Source organism: Cajanus cajan, chromosome 6, assembly GCF_000230855.2.
Source record: "Cajanus cajan strain Asha chromosome 6, NIPB_CcT2T_4, whole genome shotgun sequence".
NCBI classification, from domain to species: domain Eukaryota; kingdom Viridiplantae; phylum Streptophyta; class Magnoliopsida; order Fabales; family Fabaceae; genus Cajanus; species Cajanus cajan.
In genome coordinates this window covers 53,414,815-53,428,231 of record NC_138522.1, presented here as the reverse complement: position 1 = coordinate 53,428,231, position 13,417 = coordinate 53,414,815, and the positions used below count along the sequence as shown (strand labels likewise).

Genomic DNA, 13,417 nt, shown 5'->3' with positions numbered 1-13,417 from the left:
CCTTTTATGATCTGTGTCATGATGAGTTTTTCGTTGGTAATCGTTGTCACCGTGGTTATCGTCAGTTTCACAGGTTATTTTGGACATTCAAGCCGTGTTGTGATGCATTTGATTATTGTAAACCCCTGATACAAGTTGATGGCACTCATCTGTATGGGAAGTATCGAGGCACACTGCTTATTGCCACAACACAGGATGGTAATAACAATGTTCTTCCTCTGGCATTTGCAGTGGTGGAAGGAGAAACATTACTTGCGTGGTCGTGGAGTTGCAAATGGAGATTGCCCAAATATAGCCATCATTTCTGACGAAATGAAAGGCTCGGGTGATGGTGCGGGCCTGTGCTCAGGTGATCCTGTGGGCGACTCCTCCAAACCAAGTGTTTGACAAATATCAGTCGTCGTCATCGGAACCGATGTCTCAAATCCTGGTGGGCGCGGTGGATGGTACCAATATGTGTTCTGGGAGACGGAAGGATAAGTGGAATCCTGTGAAGGAACGTAATAAATCCCTTCAGATCTGTCTGGCATCGCAGGGTATATGTGGTCCACAGCCTCAATTGGCGTTCTTCGTCGTCCTAATCCTGCTGCCTCCCTAGACGATTGAGGAACATTGAATGTCCCCATCTCATATGACTCCGAAGGGGGGGGTGCTTCCTCAGCTGCCTCAACGACACGGGCGACATAGTCATCAGATACGGATAAAAATCGTTTAGTTTGCTCTGTCACTGCCTCCAATGAAAAGTCATGACTGCCAACAGGGGAAGTCAAGTATGCCAGACATTCAACTACATCTCCCTACATATACAAAAAATGTCATTCGAACTTTATATTTAGACAAAATACTGTATTAAAATATAATTACCAAACGGCACATACCAGAACTGACTCTTTAACTTCATCTGGATCAACGTGCGGCTTCCCTTTCCTTCGGTACCATCTCATATATTCTGAATTCGGACCTAATAGTCCGACCTTTGGAGGCGTAGGTGTGAAGTGATATGCATATCGATGACCCCAATGCTGTAATGCTGGCATTAAAATTGTAGCCCAGTCATCGTCTACCTTGCCGCGTAGGGTCAGCGCATGCACATTTGTAGGAGTCATTGGAGGATGTGGAATTGGTTGTTGGCAACCAAATTGTCTCATCACCCTATCTGGCTGATGCCATTCACAAATACACAAAAAGAGTAAGGGAACTACAGAACCCCAAATCTGCATCCCCTGTGTGCAGTCAGCAGGCATCTGTTCAGCAGGGGGATATGGCTGCCAAATTATCTGTAAAATAAACCTTTTAATTAGAAAATTAAAATACAATTAATATTGATAAAGTTATATTTAAAACTACAAAACGTTAATTACTTACCGATTTCCTAGTAGTACGCTCAAAGTATTTGCGATAATATTTGATATCATCGCTCATACTTATTTTAGTCCCTGTGTTTGACCACCTGAAAAAACATATTGTAAATAATTAATTAATATTTTAACAACTGATTAATTGTCAAAATATAAAGTTCCAAATTTGCTCGTACCTTAAACCAATTGGACTGGCTGGAGGAATAGGTGGAAATGGTGAAGACATAATGGTTGGGAATCGTTCCCATGCCCATAGCTGTAACAAAAGGGTAAATCCACCACAACTTGGGGTTTTGTAATCGGTTGAGGTGCATAAATTCCGATACAAATATCCAAGCACAGCTGCACCCCATGCATAAGTCCTAATAATATCTAAATCGCGCAGAAATAGCAACCATCGAAAGGACACATACGCTGAAGATCTATCAGGAAAAAGCAGTCCTCCTAGATAACGTAATATCCAGGCTCTAGCATAACGAGCCAAGACATCTACATCCTCTATGTCATCAGGAATGTCCCCAAACATTGCTGCCAGCCAAGATAGCCTAACGCGATGTCCTTTTATTTCAGTCTGTGGTGGAACAACCCCTAACAGCTCCTGAGCTGCATAAAATCAAACAAAAGAATTAACTATTATTAATATTATATGAATATACTATAAATTTACGAATAATTTAAAGTCAACTTATAATTACCTATTTCCAATATATTTGGATCGCCTCGAGATACTATCGGTTCACCATCAACCGGTAGACCAACAAGCATGCCCACATCTTGAAGAGTAATTGTGCACTCTCCGAATGGCATGTGAAATGTATGTGTCTCTGGTCTCCAACGCTCTACCAAGGCTGTTAGCAAACCAGGACTCACTTTGATATAACTCAAACGCGCGATCCAGCCGAAACCAGCTTGATCTAGCAACGGAATTATTTGTTGTGGAATTCCTGTAATTCCAGTACGCGATGGAGCAGCACGTCGTGCTACTAGTCTCCTGTCTTCATCTCTGTTCCAAACATGTTGCGACACATGCATATGTTGCAACGACAATAAATCATCGTCGACTGGTCCACATGTCACACGCATGCCCGTAGAAGATGATGATGATGATGCCATCTATAACAAAATGTAATCAAATTAATAATTTTAAAACATATCATTTATTTTTTAAATTTCATTGACATTATTAAACCAAAATAATAAATAATAACACACTAACATCATATATAATTTTCAAATAAATGTCAATAATTAATCAATTAAACTAATAATTTCATAAAACCTATACCGACTACTTAATTTTAAAAGAAAAATAAATATTCAAACTAAAAATGATAAATACCTGGTAATATCTGAGATGACGAAATCCACCAATAAATTCAAATTAACTAACAATAATCTGAAAAAAATAAATAACATAGCAGTTATAAAAAAGTATCTTCAAAAAGGTTCTTAAAGCAATTTAAAATATAAATATAAATAATTTTTATTTTTTACCATAAATAAATACAACACACAATTAAATTAAATTAATTTAAAATTTAAATAAACTTATTTTCTAATTAAATAAAATTAACACAGAATTAAATTAAATAAATTAACTTATGAAAAAAAAATGAATCACACACAAATAAATTAAATCATTTTAAAAATTAAAATTAACTTTTTAATAAATATAAATTACACAGAAATAAATTATACCAATTTATATTTTAAATATATTTATTTACGAAAATAATTTAAATTAAACAGAAATAAATTTAAGCAATTTCAAATATAAATAAAATACTTATTTATTTAAATAAATAAAAATCACACAGAAATCATTTTATAATTTTAAAAATTAAATATATTAATTATTTTAATTAATATCAATTATACTGCAATAAATTAAATCAATTAACATAACACATAAATAAATTAATTAAATAACAGACAAATCAATTCACATAACAGATAATTAATTAATATAACTAATAAATAAATTTATTTTAATTAACTTAACAGATAAATCAAAAATTTGAACACATTGCATAAATAACACAGAAACAAAATAAAAAACTAAATTTTAATTAACAATTATTAAGTCAATATTTTTGAACTTTAAATATCCTATAGCGACTTTAAAATATTTATAAAAAAAAAAACTTAAAAAAAAATTACCTCAAATGCAGAAACTCACGAGCACCAACAATCCAGCAATCCAAATCAACAATAATCTAATTAAAAAGTATAAATTATTATTAATCAAAACGTAATATAAATAAAATAAATTTTTAATAAAACAAAATTTAAAAAACTGAAGTAGAAAATAAACAAAAACTTACCCGGAGAAGGAGGACAAAACGAAGGTAAAAGTGGGGGAGGGGGGGGGGACCATCTGCATTTTATAAGGGTAAAAAATTAATTATCTTAACGGCAGCGCCACGTGTCAGCCTCTCATTGGCCAAATCTGCGGTGAAAACGTGAGGCGCTTTGAACCCCAGCGCCTCAAACGCGCCCATGGCCACGTGTCACTACGTCATTGGTCAAAATTGCGGTAACAGGAGGCGCTATGAGCTGTAACGCCTAAGAGGCGCTGCAAGCCATAGCGCCTCATTTTATATTTATTTGTTTTTCCTTTTCAATTTTCATTCACGTTCTATTACTTATTTTTAATAACTAAAATTTGTATAAATGTCATTTTTTTTTTCTTTTCTATCAGACATTTTAAAATTTTTTTTTTGCATATTATAAATTTTTAAAATATTATAAACATTTACACAAAAAAATGTCATTTGAGGCGCTATGAGCTGTAACGCCTAAGAGGCGCTGCAAGCCATAGCGCCTCATTTTATATTTATTTTTTTTTCCTTTTCAATTTTCATTCACGTTCTATTTTTAATAACTAAAATTTGTATAAATGTCAATTTTTTTTTCTTTTCTATTAGACATTTTAAATTTTTTTTTTTGCATATTATAAATTTATAAAATATTTTAAACATTTACACAAAAAACGCCATTTGAGGCGCTATGAGCTGTAACGCCTAAGAGGCGCTGCAAGCCATAGCGCCTCATTTTATATATATTTTTTTCCCTTTTAAATTTTCATTCACGTTCTAATGCCTATTTTTAAAAACTAAAATTTGTATAAATCTTTATTCTTTTTTGGTTTTTTATCAGACATTTTTTAAAATTTTTTTTATCATTAAATAAATTTAAAAAATATTATAAAGTTCAAAAAAAACACTAGTTGAGGCGCTATGAGTGCTAACGCCTATGAGGCGCTGCCAGCCATAGCGTCGCATTTTTTTCTATTTATTTTTCCTTTTTAATTTTATTTCATTTTATATTACTGTATTTTTTTAACTTTATATTTTCTAAAATATCAGTTCTTTTTTGTCTTTTTTATCAGACTTTTTTAAACAAATTATTTTTTAATTTTTATATTTATAAAATACTAAGTATTTTTCTTAAATACGAGGCGCTGGAAGCCATAGCGCCTCATATTTTATATTTTTTTTTTTCGTTTTTAAGTTTATTTCATGTTATATACTTTATTTTTTCTGTTTATATTTTTTAAAATTTAAATTCTTTTTCTGTTTTTTATCAGACATTTTTATAAATTTTTTTTTTTAATATTTATAATAAATTTTTTTATTATATATTATTTATATAAAGGTGGTGTTATAGGCTACAACGGTTGTAATTTAAGCCAGGATGAGGCGCTATGGGCTATAGCGCCTCTTCAGAGGTCTCTAGCAGCTACAGCGACTCACACAATATGGCTTTCATGGCTTATATTCAAACTTAAAAAGTCCACGTGTCACGGGTGGCGCTATGGCCCATAGCGACACCGTACAAAACAGCCCCAAAGGTGTAATATGTTTCAAAACAACCCCATTTTGGTAATTAGTTTGTAAAACTACACCAAATTAGTCGTTTAGCCCAATCTGGGTGTTTCTAGTATCTCTGATTCTAGTAATGTTTTCGTTTACCGTGTACATATGCACATGTCCGTTGTCCGGTTTTTATAAGAAAAGCATAGAAAACTCAGTATCACATTGCTAAACACATAACAATAAATGAGATGTGTACTATATAGTCTAGATTAAGGATGTTAATAAAGTGTGGTGGAAACGATAGTAGTTTTTATTATCTATTTTATTAGATGAATATTTCTTTGTATTTATTTTTTACATTTGTGCCAGTATTTGTTAAACTAATATTTATGTATTTTTAATATTTTATAGAAATTTATAGGTATTCATTTTAAGAATTAAATTATTTTTTAAAAATTATTTTAATAATAATTTCTGTTTATTTCAATAATTTTCTTAAAAATAATAATTTAAAGTTAAAATTTAAATTATTTAAATATTATACATAATTTTATTAATTAAAATTCTCTAAATTTAATTTTTAAAATACTATTTTTATAAATTTAATATATAATTATTTAATTGAATCCATACTCGTCTTATTAACATGTAAACATTGAAAATATTTATATTCACTTATATTTATATATAATATTCATTTTTTATTTATATTGAATTTCATTCGTGAATATTTATAGCTACAAATTTTTTAACATTGTTAGTTTATATTAGTGAGTGTCCACATATATATATATATATATATATATATATATATATATAATTTAATAATAAATTTTAGTAAACTTATTTTACTTAATATTTTATATTTTATATCAAATTTTAAAAAAAGATTTACTTGTTTAAAAAATAAATATATTTTACTTAATAATTTATTATATATAAAAATTTTTAGCGATTTAATCGTTAAGTTAAAAATTATTAATATATAGATTAAGTTTATGAATTTTAAAAAATTTTAAATATTAAAATATTATGTATAGGCTAAGTCATTTGAGAGGCTAGAAAAAAGTTGGACAAAAGAATGTTAAGGAGCACGTCACATGCTATAATTAAATTTATGTTTTTTCTATTTTTAGTAAATATTATGAAAAAAAACTCTAATTTGATTACGTAACTAAGGCTTATTATTTTTTGAAGAAAAAATAATTATAAATTTGAATACACAAAGGAATTCACGATTACGTACTCAAACATTATTGTGTTTCTAGTGCATATCAAAGTTTACTTTGATATGATTGACATTTTTCCATTTAATTTTTATTATTTGAGAAATTATGAAACGATTTTACTTCTAAAATACTCTCTAGAAATTCTAAAATTATATCATTTGTATAATTTATATCTACACCTTAACATTAAGCAAGTTTCTGTCGCACTTTTTTCATCACTATTCGCTTAAATATTTAAATATTATACATATTCATACTTCTTCAGTTGTTTGAGCTAAAATGAATTGGGCTATTATTTTCTCATTTCCTTAATTGACAAGGCCCACTAAGCTATAAATGATTTTTTTTTGTTTCGTTTAAGGTGGTGAAATTATCGGGGTTTAATTAGATCGTTAGATGGATACCCCTATCGAATCACAGTCCGGATTGATCCCATTTTTTTTCTTTCCGAAATGCTATGATGCACTCTTGTTTATGTCATTATGCAGGATAATTATATTATTTAATGATGTTAAATTAAATAATCTAAATTATAAACATAATAATATAATATTTATACTTTTAAAGATAAAAGTGTAATTTATTTGATATTTTATTATATGAATAATGAATAGTGTAATACTAATATCTCTTATAAAAGAGGAGTGTAATTTACATTAAAGACACTAAATTAAATAAATTCATTATATATTTTAATATATAAAGGAAGGACAGTCGAATAATTTTATCTCTTAAAGAAAAAATTAATTACATAATTTACTTATAATTAAAAATAATAATAATAATAATTTTTTATTTATTTTAATAATTTTAAAAGTTATAATTTAAATTTTAAAATTTAAATCACTAAAATATTATAAAATTTTAAAATATTTCAATCTCATGAATTTAAAAAAAAAGTCAACAAATTAAAATATTTTAATTTCATAAGTTGAACACAAAAGTTAAAAAGTTATAACAGTTCAGTCTCACAAGTTCATATAAACAAAATTTAAGTAATAACATATTTTTCACTTATCGCGTGTTATATATTAAAACAAAAAGATTTAAATAATTTTATTATTACAGATATCCAATAATACCCTTAAGACAGATACTTGATATCTGTTTACGTCCCTACTATTTATTAATGGGAATAGATACATCCATTTATTATTTCTTACAGATTAATTTTATCCAAAAATATCCTGGGGTACGGGTATTTTCGACTCTTTAGGCATGGACTTTATATGCTTATCCTCCTCACGATTACTTGATTGCATAATGTCATGGATAAGCAAAGTCATATCAAGATGAGAAGACCCTCCTTTTTCAACAGCTATCTTTGCAATCTCACTAAGTTTGCGTGCCCTTTCTCTTCTCTCTTTACTTTCTTCACCATGATCATCAATCACCAAGCATATTGCCTTCTTAATATCTTCCTTCTTCACTAACACATCCATTTTCTCTTCCTCTCCCCACTTCATTGGAACTTCTACCCCAACGCTTACACCAGTCTTCAACACTTGAGTAACAAGCTTCTCATTTAAAAATTGATCAGAGAATAGAGGCCAAGTAACCATTGGCACTCCAGCACTCACCCCTTCAAGTGTTGAATTCCAGCCACAGTGTGTTAAGAATCCTCCAATGGAAGAATGTGATAATATTAGTACTTGTGGAGCCCAACCTCGAATTATAAGGCCTCTCCCTTTGGTCCTTTCCTCAAACCCTTCTTCGGAGATCCACTTTTCCAACTCCTGGAACTTACTTCCCTCCCTAATAACCCATATAAATGGTCTTTTAGCATCTTCCAAGGCCAAGGCCAGCTCCACAAGCTGTGAATGAATCAAATTGCACAAGCTTCCAAAACAAACATAGAGCACAGACTTGGGTTGATGCAAATCTAGCCACTTCATGCAATGATGCTCTTTATTAATGGAATCCGCATTGCCTCTTTGAGCCTTATCTAAGCCATCCTTGTTGCATAATGAAACAGGACCAATGCACCATACCTTATCATTTTTCAGCTTCTTGTAATCCCTCACATATGCCTTCTCCAACTCTTCAAAAGTATTTATGATCACCCCATATGACTTCATTTCAGCGAGACTTCTCTGCTCCCAGAAATCATTCATTTCATCCGAATTTGAGTTCATTATTGCCTGCTCTTTGGTAACTTGAATTTGGTCAAGTATACCAGGAATAGTAAAGTACTCTGATTCTGAAGTGATGCTTTCACAAACCTTTGAAGTGTGTATCTGGTGTAGACAATGGAGGTAGAAGCAAGAAAATCCGTGGAATGAAATTCTAGGGATACGATACTTCTCAGCTACTTGAGTAGTCCAAGGAATGCAAAAGTCAGAAATAATGCAACTTGGTTTGGGTGTTAGTGCTTCAAACATTTCTCCCGCTGGCTCATGAAGCATGTTGACTGCTTGGTAGAATTTGTACGTCATATTGTTTGAAGGTAGCATGTCGAAGCACTCACACCCTTCGGGTAGTCCTACTTCTTTTGATGGAAAATAGAGTTGTACTTGCCGGATTTGGAGGCCTGATGAAACAGCACGAGCAATAACTGAATTGAAACGTGATGCATTTTTTGGAGTAGTGAAAATGGTAACAATCACCCCATGCTGTGCCAATACTTTTGCAATGTCTATCATGGGAATGATGTGCCCTTGAGCCATTAGGGGGAACAAAACGAAGTGAGGATTGTTTGTGTGGAAATCCATGGCTATACTACCTAAAGAGGCAAAATTAGTAGTAGTATGAGTCTCAGACTATGTTTCTTTCTCGTGTAATTTATCACTTGTGTGATTGATCTCGCCCTCTTTAATTTTATAGTCGCATGGTTTGTGGCTATTGCATTTCTTGATGATGATGTGGACGATTTAAGAGGCTCTTTGCATCACAAATTTCTATGCTGGGAGAAACGACAAAAAAATCTTTACTGTCACCTTTTGCATCGGCTCAACTTAGTTCTTTTATAACAAAATCTAGTCATATTTATCGATTAATAACTAAAATGAAATACCTTATTTTTATATAATAATTGCAGCCCAGCAAGGTCTTCCTAGGGAGGCGAACCAGCAGACACGGCAAATCCTAGGTGGGGACAGTATCTTCCTTTTTCGGAATGTCCCCTCCAAAACAAAAATGGGACCTTTTATTATTTTTCAGTAGACCAGAACCCGGGCCAGACTTACCATACTGTTCCATTCCAGGGTACAGCTACATTATTTTTTTTTTCTTTTCTCTTTTCAATGTTCTTACTATTTACCTTTTCTTTATTAGTTAATTAATTTCTCATTATATATATATTTTTTAATTCTTAAATTCACTATTTTGTATTATTAAATTTATGTCATTTTATATTTTATTTTATCATTTTATTGAGTATTTTTTAGGTTTATTTTTTACTAATTTTTTGTATTATATACATAATATTTATCTTTGAAACAAAAGTTGGTCCTTACACACATATTGATGAAAGAACATACAAAAATGTCAAATTAAAATAAAAAAGTTTATACAAATTTATATAAAGTATTTCAACTTTTCATATCTATATTTATGATAATATTTTAATAAGTATTTATTATCTTAAATTTATTTAGTGTGATTCAAACCTTCGTACTTAATAGTGATATTGAGCACAATTAAGATGGGTAATTGTCTATGGTCCAATTTTAGAGGGATACAGTTATTTATTTAAATATAAAAATAAAATTTATATAATTAAATTATAAGAAAAATATTATTATTAAAAGTAAATTAATCAACAACAATTAATCAATTGATATGTGATGTTTTTATTTCTTAATAAAAATCTACTTGTAATTTTAGAAAAATAAATCAGTAATTTTAAATATAAAGAGAAAATTGTGATATATAATATAATATATTGTTGACTTATTTCTTTTAATTTCTCTAATCTAATGTTTCTCTTATAGTTAATAAATAAGGATCACATTGGAATTTCTTTCTTTGCCTTTATACATACACATATATAATCCTTTTATTCATTCTCTATTCTCTTAATCATAAACTCTTATATTCTACTAAAATCTTAAAATCTAATTCAAAATCTTCATTTTTTATCCACTACAAATTTCTTGGTGATGTTCTCACATTTTAATTTTTTTCTTCCATTACAACAAATTGAGAGCTCAAGGTGAAGGTTTAAAAATAAGCAATTAGCTACTATTATTTTTATTTTTAAACAACTTTATTCTCCTCTAATTTATATATATCTCAACTAAGACATATATCATTATTACATGCCTAACAACTTAACAATTTAATCAACTATAACATTATACAACTTTGCAACTAAATCAACTATCCACTTACAACTCAAACAACTTCATACATTGCTATACATTATCTTAGATCAATGCATAACAAACTATCATCATACAACATCAACTATATAATTGAATCATCATTCTTCAATCCTTAAGCAACTTAAAACACCAAGTTTTCATTCAACAAGTCATGCCTGGTGCCACTCTTCCCGCGTTTGATGTCAATTAAGGAAAATAGCCTTTGACTCACCTACGACTGACATGGATGAGACTGAGAACATTTGAGTCAATCATGCATGACATGGTTAGACCCACCCTCGACCTCATTCAAGTAGAGAGTCTTTACCAGACTCACGTACGACGTCACAACACTGACGCCCGACGTCGTATAGGCAAAAAGTCTTTATCTTGATCGCACCTGAGGCCATTCATCTTAAAGCTCATCGTTACCAAGTTAGAGAGCTCTTTGAGTGCTCACGCCAATGCCTATCACTCCACACCTAACGTGACTAAGTCAGAGAACTCTTCATTGCTCCACACCTAGTGTTATTGATACTACGCCGGATGCGATTAAGGTAGAGAGCTCCTAACTTGAGCCACGTTCGATGCCATGAATGTGCACCTAGTGCGATGAGAATTTTCTCACTTGGTAGAATCCTATTTTGACTCAGTCCATCTGGAACTTAGCAAATGATCAATATGCAATCATAATTTTAACACATATATAACATGTATAAAACAATTATATCACAAAATACCACATCCATCCATCTCAATTCCAGAATCATCAATTATATTCCAAAACATCTTTAAGGAACAAAAAACTCTAAAATAACATCATCATCCTATAATTCAAACAATTTCAACTACGGTCAATGATTCTAGGCAACAAACAACACTTATACATCAACAAATTTTCAACCAACAAACTTCCCTCACCTTAAATTGTCCAAAAATGAGAAGGGGAGGAGAAGGTGGAAGAAGAATGGGAAAAACTCTACATGACTCAACTCAAATTCTTGGTCTCTAGGTTTCGAATCCAATGATCTACTATCTTTGCCTAACCGAGGGAATGGACTAAAAGAGATTAGCTAAAGTAGAAGAAAAAGAAGAAGAAAGTTCCTTCGACCTTAAAGTTTATCTAACTAATTTCTTTTTAACTTTTCTTAAAATATAAACTTATGAAGTTTACATTTTAAGAAAACCTTATATACCATTCTTTATGTTAGATCAACTCAACTCTAACTAACACTACCTTAACAACAACTTAACTCTTAAAGGAATAATCTTAAAGCTCTAAAACAATAATAATTAATCACAAATCATACAATTAATAAAATAAGTCAAAATAGTGTTACAAATGCATTGTAATATTATGTACTTGAATTGACTTTGGAGATGAGATAACTGTCTTGGTGGTTAGTGACCAAGGCTTGCATGATAGATCAATATTATGTTTGGTGTGACTTCTCTTGGTGTGCATTTGTGTTGAGAGTTCGTTGGGGGTGTGCACTACTAGAAAAGTGTCATTTTCTTGCGAAAAATTATTTGCAGAAATTTTTTGTGAATTTTCCTGCAAAAAAATATTTGTAAATTTTTTTTGCAAATTTTCCTGCAAAAAAATATTCACAAAATTTTTTTGCGAATTTATTTGCAAAAAATAATTTACAGATGTTTCTTATAAATTTTGCTACAATTTTAATAATCATAGAATTCTTTTTCCGTGGTAAAAATTTGTAGAAAATATTGTAAGAATTTTAGTTTGTTTCTTGCAGATTTTCTTGCAAAAAATAAATTCGCAAGTAATGTTTAATAAATGGTAGAAAAATTTTGCAGATAACTTTTTCTGCTGATTTTCCTGCAAATTTTAATCCGCAGGAAAAATAAAAAAAAATTTAAATTTATAAATTTAATATTTTTAAAAAACTTTAAGTCCCACATCGATTGAAAATAAAATAATTAAAGAGTATATAAGTTGGGGCAATACCTACCTTTCTTTTGCAGGAAACTTTTCCGCGATTTTTTTTGCAAGAAAATTTTCTACAAATTTTAAAATTCATAAAAAAATATTATCTACAAAGGTATTACTTGTAAATAAAATTTTGTAAAAAAATTTGTAAGAATAACATTTCTTACGAATTTTTCATAAAAATTTATAAAAAAAAATTGCATAAAATAAGAGAAATTTTAGTAGTAGTGGAGGTAACAGTTCTGGATTTGAGGTTTGAGTAGGAGAAATTTGATAATTTGTAAACATGGGTTTGCTTGGGAGAGATAGCTTGCAGTATAGTAGGACAAAGTTCAACCTCGGTAATGTTGGTGGTCTCAACTCAAAGTCGAAGGCTGAGGTCGGGGTTTGCGACTTTCTGATGGTGGTGTCGCAATTGATTTTGCGGCTTCGAGTGGTTTGACTATGGTTAATGTTTAAGTTCTATAGTTATGGTTTATTTTAATTATGAAACAATCTTATGTCAGTTTCCTATTTTAGTAACATGTTGTAAAACCCCGACCTCAATATAAGATGCAATTTAAATCTTATAGGAGTCAAACCCTTCTGTTTTATCTCTATATGGATTCCATATTCTTATTGATGCAGTTTGCATCTGGAAGGAATCTATTCTTTCTTTTTACCTTTCATTGTTTCATCTCGCATGAGTGTGTTTGTAAATGTTCTTCGAGATGGTAGGTGGAGTGAGCAAGATGCTGCAGTCCTGGTTCCCTGTGAC

The 13,417-nt window shown here is 30.3% G+C and overlaps 2 protein-coding genes across 3 annotated transcripts; both read right to left on the bottom strand.

The window, feature by feature from the left end:
• Nucleotides 1-661: 661 nt before the first annotated feature.
• On the bottom strand, nt 662-5,038 carry LOC145959144 (serine/threonine-protein phosphatase 7 long form homolog). 2 transcript variants are annotated; one of them, XM_083077627.1, is made up of 5 exons: nt 3,519-5,038; nt 2,698-2,754; nt 1,535-2,471; nt 1,366-1,450; nt 662-1,277 (listed from the first exon to the last, which is right to left on the bottom strand). In XM_083077627.1, exons 3-5 carry the CDS (start codon nt 1,882-1,884, stop codon nt 861-863), a joined length of 852 nt encoding a protein of 283 aa, XP_082933753.1. In that variant the 5' UTR covers nt 1,885-2,471; nt 2,698-2,754; nt 3,519-5,038; the 3' UTR covers nt 662-860. The 2 variants fall into 2 exon arrangements, with proteins under 2 accessions (XP_082933753.1, XP_082933752.1); XM_083077626.1 differs by having other exon boundaries at nt 1,535-5,038.
• A 2,398-nt stretch (nt 5,039-7,436) lies between these two features.
• On the bottom strand, nt 7,437-9,327 carry LOC109797479 (UDP-glycosyltransferase 73C3). Its single transcript, XM_020357530.3, has one exon. It carries the CDS (start codon nt 9,114-9,116, stop codon nt 7,578-7,580), a length of 1,539 nt encoding a protein of 512 aa, XP_020213119.1. The 5' UTR covers nt 9,117-9,327; the 3' UTR covers nt 7,437-7,577.
• Between the last annotated feature and the right edge of the window lie 4,090 nt (nt 9,328-13,417).